Source organism: Suillus paluster (assembly GCF_016628075.1).
Source record: "Suillus paluster strain FC165 chromosome Unknown EDB91scaffold_166, whole genome shotgun sequence".
Classification (NCBI taxonomy): Eukaryota; Fungi; Basidiomycota; class Agaricomycetes; order Boletales; family Suillaceae; genus Suillus; species Suillus paluster.
Window position 1 is genome coordinate 26792 of NW_024537726.1, and position 21058 is coordinate 47849.

Here is a 21058-nt window from a genome sequence, read left to right on the forward strand (position 1 = left end):
CCCTCCAGAGGTGGACCAGGGGTAGTCCCTGGTAGGGAATATCGGGGGTCCTCTGAACGCCCTCATCAATATTAATGCGGATAACATAGTGATACGGGCCGAATTCGGTCGCTGCGCGTTGTTCTTTATTAAAAAGCCGTTTGACGGACGGAAAAAAGTACATCCTTTTGGTGGTACAACCATAACATCCAACCTACATCCAACATTATACAAATTAACATTATGGCTATACAACAACCGCACCGGATTGTTCATGACAATCATAAAACATAAGCTTGCGCTTCATGGAAGTACCGCCAATAGGCAGGGAGAAGATGTGCAACAGAAAACCACAACTAACACCACACATCAGAATAGACGCGAGCCAGCCACAGAACCTCACTTACACTATACAATTTGCAGGACATTCGCGCTGCCTGCGATGTATTGCAGGTCATGAATCTGAGCCCCACTATCGCTGCATAAGCAGTGAATGCAAATGTGCAGAGTGCGTTCACTCCCCACACGCGAGACAGGCAGATAGACCACAAAGGAAGGGCTATCATCATAGACATCCGCGCAAGATTCGGGAATGCTATGGGCAAGGTTTTCCTGCCTATAAGGCGGTCCCCCTCTACGTCCTTGAAATCCTGGGCATGCAATGTGCTCGCGAACACTGCAAGGCTCAGAACAATCGCCGAAATTGCGTTGGGTTCTAACCGTGACATATCTTTGCCTGTTCCAATGGTACTAATCAGTAAACAGTTCAGAGATAAGACGCTTGGTAATGAACCTGCAATAAGAGTGGAACCTATCTCGAAGCAGGCGTATCCCACTGCCGTTATAAAGCTCTTCGATATCCAGTGCTCGTGAGCTTTAAGCTCGTTGTAGAATAATATGAACAGCGTCAACAGAAAGCTTAAGCCAAAGACTTGTGAGCTGTAGTACGCAGATGTGGCGAGACAGATGGGAATGAGAGCCCATCGCAGCACAACAGCGTCTTCCAGGCTTATTAGTCCTGCAGGTATAGGTCGGGAAGACTTGTTCTTCCCATCCTCCTGAGGGTCGATTATTTGATTGGCGACATTAAAGTGGAGTAGATGAAGCCAGATCCAGAAAACAATGTGAAAACATCGTTGGAAATTGGAGAGTGGCCCGGCCACAACTGCGAATAGGGTCTAATTCTGGTGAGTGCATAGTAACAGAACGGCGACAAAGTGAATACATACAATTGGAATAATGGTGGTCGTGATGTCGTCCCTCGTGAAGAAATACAGAATTTGGAGGTAGCGCATGGCTGATCGCGGGGGGATAGACAACGCCATTGCCTCTTAGTGACCTATCGTTCGTTCCTAAAAACTGTCTGGAAGTCGGTCGACGGGCCGGTATAAATATTCTAGCGAGCCTTGGAATCTTTCTTGGAATCCGAATGATGTTGGATGATGTTGTTCTGTTTGATCGACATCATGTTTCAACCCCGGTGCCAAATTATCATCGGTGTCATCTACCGATCAATCGATGGTTTAATGAAAGCAATTTATATCACAGTTCCCGCGGGTGCGAGGTACGAGGACAGTTCTGGGCAGTTATTTTGGTGGTGTAGACGGTTGTTGGGAGACTGAGGTCCTTGTGGGAGTGACATCCAAGCATCATACCCACCCACTGGCACTTGAGAGCCTGGTAAAACAAAAACCGTCAAGTAATTCCCGCGTGTCTTGATAGCATCAAAACGAAGCACCAGATCTACAAGAGCAAACAGTTTCAAAATCCTTCGCGGGAGTACTGGTAGGCCACGAGGACACACCCGATCATGCTTCTCAATAAATTTCCGGGACTCGTCTGATGATATCTAATACGGTGGGTAGATAAGTCACATTTGTGGAAGAAGATAGGCACGTACCGTAGGTGGCCATTAGTTAGTTTGACTTCGGCGCATCCGCTTAACCCGCGTGTAATAACCCCATGATACACTTAATCACGTCAACGGTCAAGCTTGTTCAGAAGCTATTGCCAAACAACTCAACATCCGATAAACCGAATGTCATCTTTATCCTTCTTCGGTTCAAAGGCTTTTGCACTCCTCTAGCCGGGCTTAGCGGAGCGATGATAGGCTTTCTAATCTCAATCTTTTCCCCGACGATGTGTTTCGAGAAAATCGTGCAAGGAGCGGCGGTTTTGTCGCCGGTGGATCGGTGGGTGCTGGTTTGCTACCATTTCTAAGGCCCAGGAATAAATGGATAGCCACACTGCAAGAATGTGTTTGACGGTTGACCCACTAACACAGCCCGTATCAGACTGTGCGAAGAGGACTCAATAGCTGTTCTTCCGTCAAGTTGGCTGGTTGGATGGTATGCTATCGGATGATGGAACTTGAAGAGGCATAAGCGAATCGGTCAATTCAATCGGATTATAGAAAATCCTCACGTCTGGCCCATCACATCCCCACGACCCCACTGGAAACGTTACTCCGCGTAGTCAGGGGTTATGACCGGCAGATACAATGGCATGAAACATTTGCCTCATGTGCGGGACCGATGATCGATCAGGGCGGGACAGGGTCGACGTCCAGGAACCTTGGGCTACATGAAAAAGAAGGAACGACTGTAGCTTGTCTTCCACTATTTATTTGCAGGGTAGACTTGGGTACCTGGCAAGATGTTCACTAGCATTTGTGTCGCGTTGATGAGATGCGGGACTCCAGAGGCTGTGTACATGATTCAAGGTGATCAGACAGAACCCGAGAGCATCATGAGAGTCACGTTCGTACGACCTCATTCCTGAGAACATTTCATGGGGTCGAACTTCGGAGGAGTGTAGACTGGATATGACGCGGCGGGAGTTGGAGCCCAGAGGCTTGAGCGCGTTGCAATCAGTGGCTGTCGTAGCCAGCTTCCTCGCAGTCTTAGAACTTCAAAACCGAGTCAGAGTCTAGCCCATGAAACGACGATTCTTCCTTCTAGAATCTAGATCTATTTGTCAGTCTGCAGGGTCGCAGCTCACCGCCTAGCTGAGTTCGGTCATGAACCTTCACATCGGCGGCCCAATTGCAACGTTGAACTAGCTTCGACTCCCTCACAGCCTCTATTTTCGTCGCTCTTCAACGTCAGCAAGAAAATTTGTGCCATGTGCTCATGCAAGGCATCGGAACTAGTCTTCCTAGCTAGCCCTATAGAAGAAGGAACGTTCCTTCTAATACTATTAAGGCATTGAAACAATCTTCGCTGGCAGTTGCACCAGTAGAGTACAAACGCGATGGCAAGTTTGGTTAGACTCGTATATGTGTGCACAGACTTGCACTTCAAAGTTCAGTGGTCCACTTGTACTAGCTTGTCTCCTCATCGTATCGAGAGGCCGAGTGTTTCACTGCTAGTGTTTCAGCAGGTTTATGAGAATCGACAAGTCATTTTCAACACTGCGCAGCATGTGATAGTACTATAGTAAAGAAGAACCGACTGTCTGCCCGGGAAGACTATAGCTAGCTGCAACACCCTCTGAACCATCAGGAAATCAACCCGAAATTGATAAGATAGACCTCGTTCATACACCAGTTCATCACGTGATTTGAGGATAGAATACATGATTTTGGCTCGTTACTCTTTTTAAACTTATAATTAGCTAAATCTGTTCCAAGATCTTGTGGGGATGTACTACAATATCAAAGTGGTCTACTCAGAATCCTCATTTTCGGCGAATTGAAGGAGGAGTAGGCATTTTTGTAGCAAATTCACCCTTGTGACCTATTTGTGACTGATGTGACCGTATCAGTGACTCGGACTTAGACGTGAGGGAGATAAACAATTGAAGCGGCCGTTTGATGTCAAAACTTCAACGATTTCGATGTTCGACACAACGTTCAACAGCCGTTCGAGAATCAATAATTAAATTCAACATGAGGTATTAAGTATATGTGCCACTAATCAAGTTAATCCTGCAGTTTCCAGTTCAACTACAAGTAAGTCACTAAATTATTACATTTTCTTCGTCATTGAACTTTCGCCGTTTTTGATGAGTGGCACCAGCAAGGTTCGCTATGTTTGAAGGCCTCTTTCGTGGCATAGTGAGGTAGATAGACTGTAGTTCAATTTTTTGCTTCTCATTTCGAGTTAGTGTCTGTCACTAATCTAGCGCATCTGTCACGTTGGCGGTGCTTACTTGGGACATTTTGACAATATAATGCCTACTCGTCCTTCAGTTTCTTACATTAGATCATAAAAAATACATGTCCAGCTTGCTACAGACTGTCCACACATAATCTTGGAACAGATTTCGCTCACACTTTGTGTACAACGAGTTATATGCAGATTCATTGAAATGTCACGCTAGGTCACGTGATGAACTGGTGTATGAACGAGGTCTATCTTATGACCAGACAGAATTGGTAATCAAAACACATTATTGCACGTAGCCTGGGATATTTTTATCGTAGTGTCACACATAGGTGTAATAAAATAAGACTATACCAGAGAAATATCACCTTGATGTATGTCTTGGAAATAGACAACAGTGAGATGTGACTAGGCTAGCGCACATGCTCATGTACGTCCCTCATATGTGCGTCCCTTACAGAACGTTGGAATCACTGTAACACTAATTAGACTCGTGTCCAGTTTGGCTATGCAGCGCTGTTTGACACAGGCAACTCGGTTCGTGGTAATACTTATGCTGGTCACGAGCCTATATATCACAAGACTCCAGTTTTCAGCGCCATTACAGATACTTTTTTATTCAACGAAACGAACGCGTCAACCGCTCTGTAAGTAAATATCAACGAACGACAACAGAGCGCTCAGCGCAGAGTCCAGACACAGTACAGGCTCCAATACGACAAAACGTCCAAAACCAACCAAAAAGGCCCTAGAAACGACAGACACTACGTTGAAGCACACAAGACAAGAAAACCACAACGACGCATGCGATAGTTGTAGCTACTAATGAATGAGCAGGAAGAAGAAGAAGAAATCAAGAAAAAAAAGGCTGAGATATTCAACACAACAGTGTCCGTGCGCTTTCTATAAATGCAATCTGTCCATGATCATATCCGCTGTCCGCTACTATGTTGCATTCCTCCATCTGGATTATAAGGATCATAATCTGTCCCTTCACTAGGTCTTCCATACGTGTCCCGATACGGCGAATGCAGGTTAGGACTGCTCGCGTTCCACGCCATGCTTGAATTATCCTGTTGCAACGGGACAAAGGCACTCGAGTCAGAAAGACGTGCTTGACTATTGGTGACTCCTCCGCGGGACGCGCCGTCGCCATACCCGTCGCGCGTGGCTCTCATGGCATACGCACCCGCAGGGTGCTGACGGCTAGCGGCGCGCCGACGGCGAGCCACAAAAATACCAAAGAGCGCACCGAGAATACCAATAACTGCAATAGCTCCAATCACAGCACCAACAATGGTACCCGTGTGCGTGCTTCCCGATGCACCGTTTGTTGTATTGCTGCTACCAGAGCCTTGAGCAGCGGCATTCTGGGAAGACGCCGGGAGAACGCTAGCCGCTTGCAAGGGTTGCGTCCCGACTTGGCCATTGCCGACAATGACCATCGTTCCGTTACTTGGAATACCGTTGATTACGACGAACATGAGAGCAGGTCCGGGAGTGAGAATATTAGAGTTCGGGGGAACTTGAGACACGTGAAGGGTAATTGAACCATCGCTGTTGACAGCGTAAGTGCTGTTCAACTGCAAGTGTCTCTGACCCATGTTCATGGCATGGGTGGTGAAACCACCACGGGACAGAACTACGGTCGTGTTTGCTGCTGCTGAGTTGGCCGAACCAGTGTACGCGGTCGAAGGGACGGTGAGGTCGAAGTAGTTACCACCGTAAGAGAGCGTTTGTGGTGCGCCAGAGAACGTTGGGCGTACGCTGGCACTGTAGTAGGGTGGATAGAATATCTCCGCGGTGTAGGTTGTGGGGAAAATGGTGGTGAGGTTGACATCGATGTTAGGATTTGATCCGGCGATCATGACAGAAGCATCAGGCATGAGTATCGCAGAGGAGTGGTACAGACGTGCGATTTTCGAGTTACCCAGGCCAGCGTTTGACCAGCGGCTGCCTGCGGGCATATTCGGGTTGTAGATGGCAGGGGTTCCGACAGGGCCAGAGGCCAACGACTCGCCGAAGGGCATTAGGTTATATGAAGCGGTCTGGCCGGTAGCCTGAGCATAACCGGCAGTGCCGTTCGCGCCACCATTGACAACCAAAAGGGTACCGTCGGGAAGGATGATGAATTGGCCCATGGTGCGACCCTCAAGCATGTCATCGTCTTGGACATAAACAGGAGAAGAGCCGTCTGTGGGTTCTGGGGTAATGCGCTGACAGTCCGTGGAGGTAGGGTAGGTCCAAGTGTTGTAGTTGGGGTACGAGTAGTTACCCCAATACTCGTCAGGCATATCCGTGCCACCGCAAAAGAGGACGGTTGGGGTGTAGTTGTTAGCGGGAGTAAGGGGTAGCATAGCAACGGCACCAGAAGCAGGGTAAACACGAGCGACATTTCCCGGCATGTTGGGAAGAGGTGTCTCAACGTTGGTGTCGGGGTTCCAGAGGACTGATGGAAGGCGTAAGAAAATTCAAGAAGAGTAAAAAAAAACTTACTGGTAGAAATATTGGCCTGAATGAGCATGTTACCAGAAGGCATGAGGTAGGTATGAGCGTAAGAGTTGAGACCGGAAGTAGTGATCATGAAATTCATGACAGTCGCAGGTCCTCTCGAGGGGTAAAACTCATAGGTTGGCTCAGCAGCACCGCCCTCGTACTCTGGGTCCGTATTAGGGGTATTGCGGTTGATGTAACCACCGGCGACGAAACCGCCTATTAATACAATAGTACCATCACCAAGAGCCTCAGCGGCAGAGTACCACCGCAGCTTTTGCATGGACAGAACGGAAGCGTTGTCAAACCATTGACATTGGGTACTGGCCATGTTATCGGCGCTCGTGCAAGGATTGAGGATACGGATGGACTTTCTTCCATCATAGTCTTGATAGGTTGCATCATATGAACCTGAACCAACACTGCCGGTAGCACCGTCGGGGCCAATGGCACTGTTGCCACCGAAGGTTGCATATGAACCATTTGGCAGGTGCATACCAGAAGCACAGAAGGTGTTGGTCAAAACCTCCATCGGCTGAGCCGAGTGAGTGTTGATATCCCTGGAAACAGGAATTAATTTGGGTTGGTATGAACTGGATACGAAGATGCGTACCACACGGCACCCCAAGCAGGGTGGCCGTCTATTTGAGCAGCATTGCCTTCGGTTTTGTCGAGGATGTAGACCTTCTCCTCGTTGCCAAGGAACATCTTTGGGGGGAGTATTGAGAAAGAATTTATGACAAAACGTAAAAGATTACATACCATCATGGCGCTAACTTGGGTATTACCGACCTGGACGATTGAACCTGCCTGTTGAGCAGATGCCAACTGAGAGGATGCTGCGAGCCCAAGGGCTAGCCAAGCAACGGGTGAAAACATTGCGGGTGGTCGTACTATAAGGTTAACAAAAACCTTGAAAGAAAGCTAGAAAATGGAATATAGGTGGGTTTGACCCGAAGATGAAGTAAAAAGAAGACGAAAAAGAGCGTGAGGTGAGGTTTAGGTGAGCTGAGCTGAGGTGGTCCTTAACAAAGCGTTGACAAAGCGGCGTTTGTTTGTTCTCTTCCGGTCCCGTGCCTCGGACACCCGACACCACGCCACCAATCCTCATTTCTATCCTCATTTATTTGTTCCTCCATGGCTGAAAGCTCCACGGGTCCTGCAATGCCTATCGTATTAGACGAAACCGTATCGTAGTGCCTATGTAAATTGTTGAATCTCTCTGCAATGGGAGGCTTGTTAAAACTTAGGCCACCGACCGGCTGCACTGGCAAGTGACGTGTTTTCTGATACCGTCTACTTGGAAGAAAAACATCGTCACACGCGGTGAGTCAGGACCTTGCAACTTGACTGCACGCTGACTGCAGTTCCCATGAAACTACGTATTCCTAGGCGGCGGCTGCCAGCGCTTCTTTCGATACTCTGTTTCCAATTTTTACCGCGGTTTAGCCCATCAGTCGACTCGAACATTGATTAACTCCGTTCTTCGTGTGTTCAATACAATCAGCAGCTTTGCTTCGCGTGCTGATACTAATATACTATTTGACAGAATGTGGAGTTCCGGCTTGGCTCGCATATCAGGCACGATCAAGTGCACAGCTTTAAATGGCTTGGTCTTTTTTTGGTCACACAAGAAGCAAAGGGCTTGAACTTTGCACCGCGAGCCTCCAAAAGGCCAATTCTGCGGCAAGGTGCAAGTAAAGTGTCTTATTTTTATGATGTCTGATAGGCCCCCGGTTGTTCGGCAACCTGACAACTTCTTTTGACAATTTCTTTAAATTTATGCTCATGTTAGAATGCGAAGTACAAACGTGGCTCTGGGCCGTCAGGCAGATTAATCACGAGGAACATATCTACTTCATGACATGGACGTATGTGTGACGGGCCTTCATCACCGCGCTGCCCTGAAGAAGTGGTTGAAGCAGGTCATGCATTAACGTACGACGCATTCGAAAGAAGTTATTCCCAAAATAACTGATGGGCCGGCCAACATGCGGCAATCAAAAGTGTATTGGATATCAACGAGCCCTAAATAGCTTGTTGCTGAGCCTCATAAGCTGTGCGTAAACTGCAAACAGATGATCTGTATAATGAAGTCTCGTTCACTTTGCAGTCCGTAGAATCACGCCCTTCTTCGTTTTACTGCATAACTATGATAACCAGCGATCCGTAGTGCTGTCTGAACAAGTTTCACATTTTTATCACGCTAGCGACGGAAGTGTGAAAATATAAATTCCGCGATCATGATACAGACAAGCTAACACGATGGGCGATCAACATGTGATGATGTCAGAATCACACGGTGTCCACACGATGCCTCCAGCACCAATACAAGCCGCCATCCAAAATAACAGAGTCTCGGACATCGACGGACTGGGAAGCATATCCTGCTGAACCTGGCTGTCATGTGAGTGAACCGGAGCTCGGAACAGGTCGGAGATATATGCGTTTTCCATATCTTATAAACATCAAACGATTAGCTGATGAAACGATGCACAGAGAGAGAGAAAGACAGACTAGAACTGAAGTTTCCAAATGCCCAGAGTTCATACGTCGTGACGGCAAAATATTGACATTTCTGCTTGGAGCACATGTCCCATAACTTGTCCGTATCGTGTCAGATAGTGATGCGCATAGGGGTGTTGACAAAGACTTACCAAAGCCCACAAAATAGCTGGTGCACTGGCAGGTTTGCTGGTGGGGATCCCATCGAGGCTTCCAGGGGTCACCTAAAAGTATGCAACCAGGAATAAGAACAATGTCTCAAATGTAGGGACAATGCTCGCACCTCTCCTGTGTCGATGAAACTTATGAAGTCCATATTATCAAAGGCCCACGGAGGAACGACGAGGACGATCATGCTCGTATAGCCGGGATGTGGGCTGGGCTGTGATGAGCGAAGCGCCGTTCAGACCAACCCGGGAGGGGAAAAAAAGATGCGTACGAGGGAGACAACGTCAAAAATATTATCCTTCACGGGGCACATTTCGGATGAGCTTCTGAACTGCAGGAATTTGCGAAAAGCATCCCCATCTATTCCTTCGGGTATATCATGCAGGATGTGCAAACATCGCGCAACGGTCCGGAACGCAAATGTCATGAGAAGTGTCGTGATGTCGGTGACAAAATTGACATCTTGCATACACGCGTTGATACCCTTGTAGTCGTACACCATAAGATTGATGGAGGGTAAGGTCAGGTCAACAGAGTCTTTCGTTCGCTCGAGTTGTTTATCCTTCTGTCGCTCAAGGTCTGCCAATACTATTAGGTAAACTTGTTATGCAAAAAGCAACCGTTCGAACTGACATTCGCATACAGCCCCATGTATACGGTATGGCATAATCCGCGAAATGGTGCGGAGCTTCCGCATTCCAGGCGCAGCCTGCAGCTCTGGGTAATGGGGCCAGACAAATTTCTGCTCGACCCGAGGGCCAAGCTTAAACGCCGGAAACCAGGATTCCTGAAGATATCGCTTGAGAGAATGCGCGTCCTTGCCTGTCTCGTCGTCTACCACGGATTCATCATCTGTCTCGAATGGTCTAGGAACAGACACCAAATCGCGGGCATGCTGAACGACGATGTTGTTTACGCGGTGAGTGCGAACTAGAGCACGGGTCCGAGAGTCAGTGGAAGGTTCGGAAGGTTCGATTAGTTGCCTTCTGAACTTCCAGTCGAGAGTGCTGGCGTCTAGCGGTTCTGTAGGCGCGCGAACAAGAGGGGACCTGCGTGGTGGCATGTGCCAGTATGGGAATTGGAGACTTCAAAAGTTGAAAGGGATGAGCAGCACGCTTTCAGAATTTAAAACAGTACAGATGCCTTGCTGCTACTGACCTCCTTTATACTCATGATGGGCAAGGACTGAGACACTATGCTTGTCGGGGATACTGCCCCCTATGGGAGGACCGAAGGCCTCAGCATTATTGTGGGTCTCCCTCCTGGGAGACCTAATTGTTCCAGAGCTCTCAAACTCTTGTTGTATATGATATGCCTGTGACATCGGCTACTAAGGAAGATCATTCCAAAGGGCCCACTGATGCATTGTGCTGGGTCTGTCAATGCCTGGGGGTTACACAGAAGTACGCATTGCCATTTGACAGGTACATGATGACTCCTGTGTAATCCCAGGTTGATACCGATGACCATAGCAGAAAACAATTATTAGTTACGTCTCCCGGACCTGCAGGATGGCTGTTGCAGACGTTGTGACATCGGGGATCATATCGTCAACTTCTGGTGTGTGATTGAGAAACCGGAAACCCCCGTTCATTGGCACGCACGTGACTTTGACGCGTCTCTTCAACGTTTGCGGCGCATAGTATAAAACAGTTCACAACTCAGAGTCGCCGAGGTCGTATTTCAATGCTATTTGGGCGCAGGCAACTCACGGACACGACTCCAACGACTCCGAGAGGCTGCGCGAGGAGCACACAAAAAAGTTCAAAGCTAGATGTGCTATTCTGCTGTATCACACTGTCGGGCGCTCCCCAGTTTCCTCGCCGATGAGTCCGGATGACTGACCGGGTTGCCTCCAAGCCAGAAGTTGGGCGTCCCGACCGAAAGCTGGGATATATCGTCATTAATGGCCGGGCATGGTTGGTCAATTTCCGTCTGAATCGCAGACTAGTCTCTATAGGGTTACTGGAGTTGATTGCCGGCTCCATGTGGTTTCTGATCGCGTTGCGCTGCTTGATGGCTCATTCGTCTACTTCCAACAGTGCGATATGGCTACCAGAGTTCCTGCGACTTCGAAGTTGCACCTGCAACAAAGCGAGGATGAGGCGACTCTGGCCAAGCTAGGATACAAGCAGGAGTTTCGCAGGGAATTTACTCCGCTAGAGGTAGGCTTGATATCAGATTTTCGTGTACACGATACAATCTATCAGTTGTACAGGTGTTTGGACTTGCATTCAGCTATACAGGACTGCTGCCTGGTATAGCGTAAGTCGCCACTATGATGCAAGCATGTGGACATCACTCCTTTACTGACAAAAATCCATTCAGCTCCATGCTCTTCTATGCCATACCAAATGGTGGGCCTGTCGCTATGGTTTGGGGAGTAAGCTTTCATATGTGACGATTACTGTTTTGTAAATACCTCATCTTTGCTCTGCGCAGTGGGCAATTGCTTGCCCTTTCATCATGTGCATCGGTTTGGCGCTGTCAGAACTTGCGTCAGCGGCGCCTACTTCTGGTGGCGTATGTCCTTGACCCCGTGTCCGTTTTACACTTGACTCAGCAACGTCTAGCTATACTATTGGACTTACTCCCTTGCTTCCCCGCGGTGCCGCAATTTTCTGTCTTGGACAGTTGGCTGTACGTCCTGCATTTCCGTATGATACGCAGCGCGTCCCGACATCTGCAGATGCAAACACCATAGAGAATATCACGGGAGTCGGTAAGGCGATGTTTGTTCCTTCAATAATCTGCCTCTGATCGTGTGGGGCTAGCTTCCATAAACTGGGCTTGCGCGATTCAAATCACAGCAGCGATCGGCATCGCCACTAACGAGTCATATGCGACTACAAATGGACAGCTCTAGTAAGCCCGTTCTCTTCCAAACATGAAGCTCTTCATAAGGGTTATCATCAGCGGTATATACGCAGCTCTGGTACTGTCACAAGCCGTCCTCGTGAGCCTGGGTACCAAAGTCTTGGCAAGACTGCAGAGACTGTACACGTTGGTAAATTTGTGGTAGGTGGTGTGCATTTGTCCATGTTCTTTGCTTCAAATCCTCCGATAGCCTTTGCTTCATAGTCATTATCGCGCTTCCGATTGCAACGCCGCACGAATATCGAAACACTGCAAGTTTTGCGCTAGGGAATTTCACAAACTGTATGTATCGTCTTCCGATTACAACCGCAGCTCATTGGTCACTCGTAGTGGACGGCTGGCCATCTGGATTCGCATTTATCTTGAGCTTAATGGCTCCTCTTTATACAACAGGTTAGATCGTCTTCTCCCGAGTGGTCAGCTCATGACAATCCTCAATCCATCAGGGGGTTATGACGCTAGCGTCCACATGAGCGAGGAGGCCTCGAACGCCGCCATTGCGATACCATGGGCGATCGTAAGTGATGCTAGAAAATGACCTGTTGTTGTGTTTACCCCAATTAGACCGGTGCCATTGCCATGTCAGCCGTACTTGGTTTGGGTGTGTAGAACGACGCGTCACTCTGATCTTGATGACATATTCTCATCCAGGAATCAACATTACAATTGCCTTTTGTATGGGCACCGATCTTGTCGGCATCTTAAGTAGCCCTATAGGCCAGCCGATGGCGCAAATCTTATACAATTCGCTCGGACAAAGAATGGCCTTGGGTATATGGTGTCTCATCATCTCAGCGATGTACGTATTAGCAGAGCATGACCCATTCACAGCCTAATCGCAGCAGGTACATGGTAGGATCGAACGGCCTCCTGGTCGGCTCTCGCCAGACGTTTGCATTTGCTCGTGATGGAGCCATCCCATTTTCACGATATCTATACCGAATCAACGGCTACACAAAAACACCAGTCAATACAGTTTGGTTCGACGCCGCCTGTGCTCTAGCAATTGGACTTCTGGCTTTCGTGAGCACCCAGGCCATCAATGCGGTATTCACGATTGCTGTCACTGCGTCGTATGTCTCTTTCATAACGCCGATTGCAACCCGCTTCGCGTTTAAGAACAATTTCAAACCCGGCCCATTTCATCTTGGGAAACTGGTGAGTCAATCTCCAGGGATGTATTCCTAAGCTCATATGCCCCTGCAGAGCTTTCCGATTGCTGCGATCGCTGTGTCGGGGATGGTTTTCATGATCATCGTTTTCTTCTTTCCCTCCACCCCGAAAACAACCGCGCAAGAGATGAATTATACGGTCGTTGTCCTTGGAGGGTACATGTTCCTTGCGGTTTCTTGGTATTATTTCCCGGTGTACGGAGGCGTGCATTGGTTCGAGGGACCTATATCCAACGTTACATCGGCAAACGGAGACGGAGGCGAGGATTCCATAAAGGAGAAGAAGGAAGAACGTGAGGCAGAATTCTATGTTTCAGTGGCTGATGTGTAGGTGGTGTTCGCGTGCTGTCGTCAAATGGTCGGTACACGGAAATGGTATTTCAGCTGATTTCAAAGCAAAACAGTACTTCGATATTTCAAGAATATTGCGCGTCAGAGCCTGGTGAAGACCATCAAGAAAACATAAGAGTTTACATACTGCCGATGCTAGTGAGCCATGTAGTAGCTATGTATTGTGAACGGCGAATAGGGAGTTGTTTACCTATAGAACGATGTACTAACCCTTGTCACTGACGTGGTGCAGTGGAAAGCATATCCTGCTGTCATGCGAGTGAACCGGAGCTCGGAACAGGTCGGAGATATACGCGTTTTGCATATCTTATAAACATCAAACGATTAGCTGATGATGCTACTGACCTCCTTTATACTCATGATGGGCCAGGACTGAGACCTCAGACACTATGCCTGTCGGCGATACTGACGCCTATGGGAGGACCGGAGGCCTCAGCATTAATATTATTGTGGGTCTCTCCTGGGAGACCTAATTGTTCCAGAGCCCTAAAACTCTTGTTGTATATGATATGCCTGTGACATCGGCTACTAAGGAAGACCATTCCAAAGGGCTCATGCATTGCGCCGGGTCTGTCAATGCCTGGGGGTTACACAGAAGTACGCATTACCATTTGATAGGTACATGATGACTCCTGGTTGATACTGATGGCCATAGCAGAAAACAATCATTAGTTACGCTGTTGCAGACGTTGTGACATCGGGGTCATACAGTACGCCATCTCATAATGTATAGCGACGGGAGCTGCCTTTTCACTATACAATATGAGAGATATACGGTTGCGGACAACCAAACTCACCAACTTTGATAGCGGCTGCAGATGATTTTTTTGAGCCAAAACCAAGGCCAGATATGAACAAAAAGACACTAGTTCGAAGTTTTCCCACGATATTTTTGGCCTGCCAAAAATTTTCAGGATTTTAGTAATACTATGTTGGTTTTCTAAGTGAGCCGAGGTATGAGGTTTGGTCTATGTGTTAGTAAGCGATGTGGCACAGCACTCTTTGCTCCCGTCCACATCCGCGGTACCGCTTCGACTTGGCTTGCAGTCTGTACACGCTGTAAAGCCTCGTTCTTGTTTGCACCTGCCCACCACTCTCTCTCTCAGGGTGCAGACAAATGCTTCATAGTTCTGTTACTTAATCCAACTCCTTACCATTGTCTGATGCACTGCACTTGACACTTGCAATGTCAGTGACCTGATTTGAGCCCGCCTGCCCTGTCACAGCTCACCTTGCTACCCAGTTTGGGTGTGTGTTTTTGGCCGAAAAACCCTCTGGGTTTTTTCCCAAAAACTTTCACTGACTTCTGGCTGCACTGGTCATGAGTGCATGCCACTGACTTCTTGTGTGGCAGTTAGCGCTGGCATGCATAGAACCTATTCTGGACTACTTTACTTGGGTAGCACTGCCTTGATTGCCATCATAGCATGTTGTGATACTTGTCTGTGCTGTTTCTGCTTTCGTACTGCCCATTCTGCAGCTTTTCTGGTTAGTCCAAATCTGTATGCACTTATAAAGCAGTAAGAGCAGTTGATGAAATGGCAAATAACCTTGGCTGGACAGGAATCAAGAACTTCCACAGCAGCCTTTTTTGCTGCTGCAAAGTTTGACTTCACAATCTGACAATAGCAGTATTTGCACCAACCCCAATACTAGATATCAAAATCAGACAAAAGGTGAATGCAAAAATGTAGGAATATACTTACCATTTCAATAGGCTTGAGTTCACAATGAAATTTGAGTAAAAAAATACATTCATGACCAGCATCCTTGATGCATTGTTCAAGCATTGACACCTGGCAGCGAAAATCCTCTTGCTGGCGAAGAAGTTGAGCCATGCAGCATCCAGTCCTCTCAAAAGGGCACATCAGGGCACTGTTAAGGTTGTGCTCAAGGGGGAGGTTACTCAAAGGGCTTTGGCTTCAGCTTGTGCGCTGCACCCCTTACCTGAGTATGCACCCTTAATTTCTGAGGGGCAGAAGGGAAGTCTGACGGAAGTCCGGGGAAGTCCGGAGGTCAGATATAGGAGGAGTTCGGCGGAACTCTGGAAGACTATGAGAGAACAGGGTAAGGCTACTATGGACAAGTCTGGAGTAGAAGCAGAACAGAGTTCAGACTACCCTAAGGTAGAGCTGGAGATTTAGTCCTAAGGTTTAACCCTAAGACTCAGAGGTAGACAAGAGATGAGACTCAAGTCCAGAGAAGCAGGAATGAGCAGAACTAAGATGATATTTGAACTGAGGAGTTCCGGAGTATTACAGGAGTTTATATACTGTAGGTATCATGTAGGTAAATCAGTCAGCAAAGTAAGGGCTATGCCTGAAGCATGTGGAAAGTCTATTAGTAAGTGTATAACAGATCAAAGCAGTGAAGTCAGAAATGAAGTATGAACAGACGGATCAGTAAGCATAGCAGAAAGGACATAACTGGTAGCCAGAGCAATAGCTATTCTAAAAGGAGATAGGGGTGGGTACAGAGATGAAAGTGGAGCACTGGGCGAAATAACAGGATGGAGAACCAGACTTTAGTGGGGGAGATCTGGAATTCCAGATCTGGAGGTACGGGATATGACAGGCACATTTAGCTCATAAACCATGAACATCAAATCCACGCTCCTCGAGGACTGATTTGAGGCCCTTTTGTGCACCAAGGGGTGTTGTCATCTTCTGAACAAGCCTATGTTTTGTGGGATCAGGGTTTGAATGAGTGTCATATCCCGTACCTCCGGATCCAGAGCTCTGGAACCCCTCCACTAAAGTCTGGTTCTCTGTCCTGTTATTTTGCCCGGTGCTCCGCCTTCATCTCCATACTCACCCCTATCTCCTTTTAGAATAGTTGAGCCCCTTCAGTGACTTGACCCTATAGACTCGGCCAGCCCAAGTTGACATTTCTCCATAGGTGTAGGGCCAGCCCACCATGGGCCCACATTATATTGTCGTCCGATGTTGATGGGTGGGCCCACAGTAGAATGGGCTCAATGCTTTGGAGTGGGCCCATGGGTGTCAGAATTAATAGATGTGTATTGAGGGGTGGGCCTACAATATTGAGTCCTCATCACCCTTGGGTGGGCCCACAGTCCATAAGTACCGCCGACTGTTAGGGCTGGGCCCATAGTAGAATGTGCTCGATGCTTTGGAGTGGGCCCATGGGTACCAGAATTAATGTATGTGTATTGAGGGGTGGGCCTACATAATTTAGTCCTCACGACCATCGGGTGGGCCCATGGTCCATAAGTATCAGTGGCAGCACGCCGGGAAATGGGGTCGGCAAAAAAAATGGGCATTTGGAATGTGGCCCATTAGCTTCGGCGAGGGGATCCTGGAAAGTAGTATCGGGGAATGGATGTCAAGTATGAGGTCCAGCAAATGGTCCATTACCATTGGCGATTGTATTCCAGGAATTAAGATGCTGGTATAGATATCGGGAATGATTGCCGGCAATGGTCTATTTGCATTGGCTGGATCGATATGTATTGGTGGCAGTACTCCGGGAAATGGGGTCGGCAATAAATGGGCATTTGGAATGCGGCCCATTAGCTCCGGTGAGGGGATCCTAGGAGACGTATCAGGGAATGTATGATATACAGCAATGGTCCAATAACATCGGTGAGTGTGTGCTGGGAAGTAGGATACATGAATAAATATTGGGAATGATTGCCGGCGATGATCTACCTGCATCGGCTGGTGGATTGGCAAATATATATTGGGAATGATTGTTGGCGAGGGTCCAGTAACATCGGCGGGTGTTACCAGTGATGGAATGCATATGGGGATTGACCACTGACAATTGAGGAATGAATGGCGGCGCCATAACATTAGGCCCATCAGGCAAGTATACATTCAGCCGTGCCAAATGCTGCTTTGCATCTCGGCGACACTGGCACTTCAGGCATTCTGGGTCTACATGTTGCCAATGTTGAAGTTGCTGATGCGACGAGTTGATACATAACCAGACACGTCATGTCTCGCCAACACCTCCATTCCCATTCCACCAGTATCTCACCGGCGCAATGTTCAGGTTGCCGGCAACACCACTGTCACCGGCAACACCGCGGGCAATACTGCAGTTAGAACAAGCACTGGCAGTACATACATCTCCCTGGCAGAAGTATCTGGCTCTTGCTGGTACCTATATCTATTCCACTAGTGAGCTGGTTACCGGCGTGAGGGCCCTTCACCGGTAAAGCTGTCCATATTATCATTCAATGCCAGCGGCAGCAAATGCAATCAGGCAAAAGTATTCATTGAGGACTGGATTTCTGACCGGCATACACATGTAGGGGGAAAAAGAAAAGTCATTGTCATAAAGGGTCATTATCATAAGGGTCATATGTAACAGGCTTATTGCAGCCATGTATCTATAGTACAGAGTCCAATTCAAAGTAAAGTAATACAAAGTATGTCCAATACACATTTCACTCCTGAGCGGAAGATGCAATAGATGCAGACTCAGCCTCTGCAACATCATTGGTGTTGCCGCTGAGGCCGGCATTGATACCAGACGCAGGGGCAGACTCAGCTGGAGCCTCTGCAACATCCATGTTGTTGCCGCCAGATGCGGAGGCAGACTCAGCCAGATCCTCTTCAACATCCATGTTGTTGCCACTAAGGCCGGCAACAACACCAGACACGGACTCAGCTACTTCTTCAGCCTCGGCAATAGCTCCAGACGCGGGCTCAGCTCCATCTTCTGCCGCGCCAATATTCTTGTTGTTGCCGCTGAGGTTGCCGATAATAACTGGCAGGCATGCTGTGACAGGAGATGCAGGGACTGGGGGAGGGAGCAACTGCCAGCGAAGTTCTTCGAATTGCTCGGCGAGGAGTTTTGAAGTCGCCTCCTGGTCGGCCAATCTCTGATTGGCTTCCAGGAGACGCTTCTCCCCAATGCTGGCCTTTGCCTCCAATGAGGCGACAGTGGATTGTAACGCCTCGACTTTGCTCCTTCAGGGCAACAACAGATGCATCTGCTGGCCCATCAGGAGTGGAGGCAGAGGTGGGGGCGGCAGCGATGGCAGGAGCGGTGATGGGAGTGGTGGTGGGAGTGGGAGTAGGAATGGGAATGGGAGCTGGAAGCAGGAGCGGGAGCGGGAGCGGCGGTGGTAGCAGCAACCGGTGCAGGTGCACCAGATGTAGATGCTGCTGCTGGAGTGGCTGAATCATCTAGTGTTAGATAAAAATAAAAATAAAACTGAGTACTCACCTGTCTCTGGAGAGACATGCACCGGTGATGCTTGGCGGCGAGATTTTGAACGCCCCTGCAGAGTTGTGGTCGCTGCCGGTTTCTTCGCTTTGGTGGTAGGAACGGCGGAACTGTTACCACCACACTTATGCTTGAGGTGGTGGCAGGCTTCACATACGGTCAGTGCTTCACATACAGTCAGCGCTGCACCGGAGTTGTTGTAGCCTTGGAGGCATATAAGCCCTCGGTGGATGCAGGGGCCGCAACCTGGTGACCATGTGTTGGGATCGGTGGCATCATTGCCGGCGATAGCCAATGGTGCGGGCTACATTTCATATCATTAGAAGGTGAATGCCAGATGGGAGGAAACACTTACCGGAACCTGAACATATGGCGTGCCCATCTTTGGCGCCGGGCCAACGTTCGCCGTCATCTCATCGTCAATCTCCACATACAGTCTTCTTCTTCTTTGGTGGAGGTTTGGGCAGTCGGCTCAGCATCCTCCTCATCGTCGCTGGTGATGGTGAACGACTTGCTTTGCGACCAGGTCTTCTTGAGGGCAGGAGGAAGTCTGGTGGGCAAGGATGCCTGCCGGGGAGGTTAAATCACATATACAAAGTCAACAAGGAATACTTACCTTCTTCCTGGCCTCTGGTGCCGGGTTGCTGTTGGGGAATGTCGGCCATGTCCAACTCCCATTCGTCCTCAGCTGGTGATCATGGCCTTGGAGGTGGCACTTGGCCATTTTTGCCTTTGGCGCGTGACTCTGACTGCGGGGGGCGCTCATGCACTGGAGTTGCTTGCGTTCCATACCATGGCCGCGCTGTTCTGTTGGTTTGGCCTCAGGATCTTCCCTTGCCTTGCCTTTGCCCTTGCCTGCAAGGACATTGGCATCCTGGGTGACTGCAGTGTTGGATCCAGATGGACTGGCAACAGGAGGATTGGTGGGTGGTGGGGGTTTGCCATAGGCAAGAGTGACGGGGTAAAGCAGGCTATGCTGGCTCTGCGGATCGTCTGGGTGAATGTTGGACCAGACCGGGGCACTGACAACATTGCAGGAGGAGTCGTCCAGGTGCTCATGAATCTCTGCGGTGGCAGAGAGCACCATGGGTGGCACAGAGGTTGCCGAATAGGCGTAGCTGCTGAAGGTAAAACTCTACGAAGATTAGAGAATTTGAAACTTAAAAGTAACAAGACTTACAAGAGATGCGGCCATCTCCATCGCAATTGTGATGTGTTTGGGATTGGCAGGCTTCAATTGGAGAGCCTGCCCCAGAAGATGTTCAACCTTGTTGGCTGCATTGAGGAAACCAGCATTGGCTTTGTTAGTGGCCCAGTCAACTATGGCGGTCATGGTGATAATGGTGGTAATGGTGTTAAGATGAGGGGTGGCGATGAACTGCGAATGATGAAGAAATACAAGTCCAACGTGAACTAATGTGGCAGCTGATTATGTCACACATCCAATAAATTTCCATATCAGGCTAATGCACAATGGAAATCTGCAAATCACAATTTCGGCATGATCCTGCAATTCACTTCGGTATGTTCTGATTACAGCAAACAATATAAATTCCCATTCGCCAATCATCATATTCCAAATATCCAATCATGTCCAACATCACCGGTGCCACCGAGCGCTTAAGTCCAACCGGCGACTCTTCGACCAGCGACAGTAGCACCGGTGAGCGTCCCACTTTCGATCTTGCCGACATGGCAAACATATTTGAGTTCGCCAGGTCCCGCTTGCTGGCTATATGCCGATCCCTGGAGAACACCACGCCGTCATCGGTGACGGTCCTAATTATTAGCAAGTACCTCATGTGGGAGGGCGAGGTAAGTCTTCAAATTCTTGTTTTATCCATCTAAGTTTATCAATCACTGGTCAGGTTTTTTTCTTGCCTTGGGTCGCTTATTGCGAAGGCTTGAGCATCTGCCCTCCCTTGTCCCACAACCTCCAATGGTTCGTCGGGATCCTCGGCATGAGCTCAATGGAGCTCCTGACCTACTGAGAGCTCTATGACAACTTTATGAAGTTGCCAGTGGAGCCCTCCAGTGCCTGGGTCACAGGTTGGGTTGTCAACACATATCCCATGGACTGGTGGAACACCGCTTTCGATGCGGTAGACTACAGGACTTTCACGTCCCGGTACCCTGGTTGGAAGCAAGTCGTGCAGATGGTCGCAGACCACTTTGAGCAATTGGTAAGTCATCCTCATTTCAACTATG

The 21058-nt window shown here is 48.7% G+C and overlaps 6 protein-coding genes across 6 annotated transcripts; 1 reads left to right on the forward strand and 5 right to left on the reverse strand.

The window, feature by feature from the left end:
- Positions 1 to 260: 260 nt before the first annotated feature.
- On the reverse strand, positions 261 to 1304 carry EDB91DRAFT_1088092 (UbiA prenyltransferase family; the record flags this gene model as incomplete). Its single annotated transcript, XM_041316348.1, has 4 exons — positions 261 to 335; positions 387 to 715; positions 773 to 1157; positions 1209 to 1304. 4 exons carry the CDS (start codon positions 1302 to 1304, stop codon positions 261 to 263), a joined length of 885 nt encoding a protein of 294 aa, XP_041169690.1.
- A 3370-nt stretch (positions 1305 to 4674) lies between these two features.
- EDB91DRAFT_1174560 (putative copper radical oxidase) lies at positions 4675 to 7608 on the reverse strand. The gene is made up of 4 exons (XM_041320339.1): positions 7341 to 7608; positions 7192 to 7286; positions 6582 to 7138; positions 4675 to 6534 (listed from the first exon to the last, which is right to left on the reverse strand). The coding sequence occupies exons 1-4, from the start codon at positions 7455 to 7457 to the stop codon at positions 5012 to 5014; spliced, it is 2292 nt and encodes a 763-aa protein (XP_041169691.1). The 5' UTR covers positions 7458 to 7608; the 3' UTR covers positions 4675 to 5011.
- A 1184-nt stretch (positions 7609 to 8792) lies between these two features.
- EDB91DRAFT_1174563 (uncharacterized protein) lies at positions 8793 to 10383 on the reverse strand. Its single transcript, XM_041320340.1, has 6 exons — positions 9885 to 10383; positions 9523 to 9830; positions 9367 to 9465; positions 9236 to 9307; positions 9096 to 9180; positions 8793 to 9036 (listed from the first exon to the last, which is right to left on the reverse strand). Exons 1-6 carry the CDS (start codon positions 10312 to 10314, stop codon positions 8852 to 8854), a joined length of 1179 nt encoding a protein of 392 aa, XP_041169692.1. The 5' UTR covers positions 10315 to 10383; the 3' UTR covers positions 8793 to 8851.
- Positions 10384 to 10872: 489 nt separating this feature from the next.
- On the forward strand, positions 10873 to 13559 carry EDB91DRAFT_1210084 (amino acid/polyamine transporter I; the record flags this gene model as incomplete). Its single annotated transcript, XM_041320756.1, has 16 exons — positions 10873 to 11170; positions 11294 to 11416; positions 11470 to 11516; positions 11580 to 11634; positions 11694 to 11774; positions 11825 to 11891; positions 11941 to 11973; positions 12026 to 12116; positions 12168 to 12269; positions 12319 to 12410; positions 12459 to 12521; positions 12575 to 12645; positions 12693 to 12729; positions 12780 to 12927; positions 12974 to 13286; positions 13335 to 13559. Coding segments are annotated over exons 1-16 (1551 nt in total), but the record flags the coding sequence as incomplete, so codon positions are not given.
- Positions 13560 to 13962: 403 nt separating this feature from the next.
- Positions 13963 to 15519, reverse strand: EDB91DRAFT_1340407 (uncharacterized protein; the record flags this gene model as incomplete). Its single annotated transcript, XM_041325710.1, has 6 exons — positions 13963 to 14231; positions 14449 to 14548; positions 14883 to 14966; positions 15047 to 15151; positions 15202 to 15303; positions 15358 to 15519. The coding sequence occupies 6 exons, from the start codon at positions 15517 to 15519 to the stop codon at positions 14032 to 14034; spliced, it is 753 nt and encodes a 250-aa protein (XP_041169694.1). The 3' UTR covers positions 13963 to 14031.
- Positions 15520 to 18065: 2546 nt separating this feature from the next.
- Positions 18066 to 20183, reverse strand: EDB91DRAFT_1088097 (uncharacterized protein; the record flags this gene model as incomplete). The annotated part of the gene is made up of 7 exons (XM_041316349.1): positions 18066 to 18548; positions 18577 to 18801; positions 18851 to 18997; positions 19026 to 19096; positions 19285 to 19417; positions 19467 to 19985; positions 20031 to 20183. The coding sequence occupies 7 exons, from the start codon at positions 20181 to 20183 to the stop codon at positions 18066 to 18068; spliced, it is 1731 nt and encodes a 576-aa protein (XP_041169695.1).
- Positions 20184 to 21058: the final 875 nt, after the last annotated feature.

Coding starts and splice junctions, on each gene's coding strand:
- EDB91DRAFT_1174563 (XM_041320340.1), bottom strand. CDS start 10,314: ATGCCACCACGCAGGTCCCCTCTTGTTCGCGCGCCTACAGAACCGCTA. Junction 9,181..9,235: donor CAGCTATTTTGTGGGCTTTG/GTAAGTCTTTGT, acceptor GATACGGACAAG/TTATGGGACATGTGCTCCAA. Junction 9,037..9,095: donor ATTTGGAAACTTCAGTTCTA/GTCTGTCTTTCT, acceptor GATGTTTATAAG/ATATGGAAAACGCATATATC.
- EDB91DRAFT_1174560 (XM_041320339.1), bottom strand. CDS start 7,457: ATGTTTTCACCCGTTGCTTGGCTAGCCCTTGGGCTCGCAGCATCCTCT. Junction 7,287..7,340: donor CCCAAGTTAGCGCCATGATG/GTATGTAATCTT, acceptor CTCCCCCCAAAG/ATGTTCCTTGGCAACGAGGA. Junction 6,535..6,581: donor TCAGGCCAATATTTCTACCA/GTAAGTTTTTTT, acceptor GCCTTCCATCAG/TCCTCTGGAACCCCGACACC.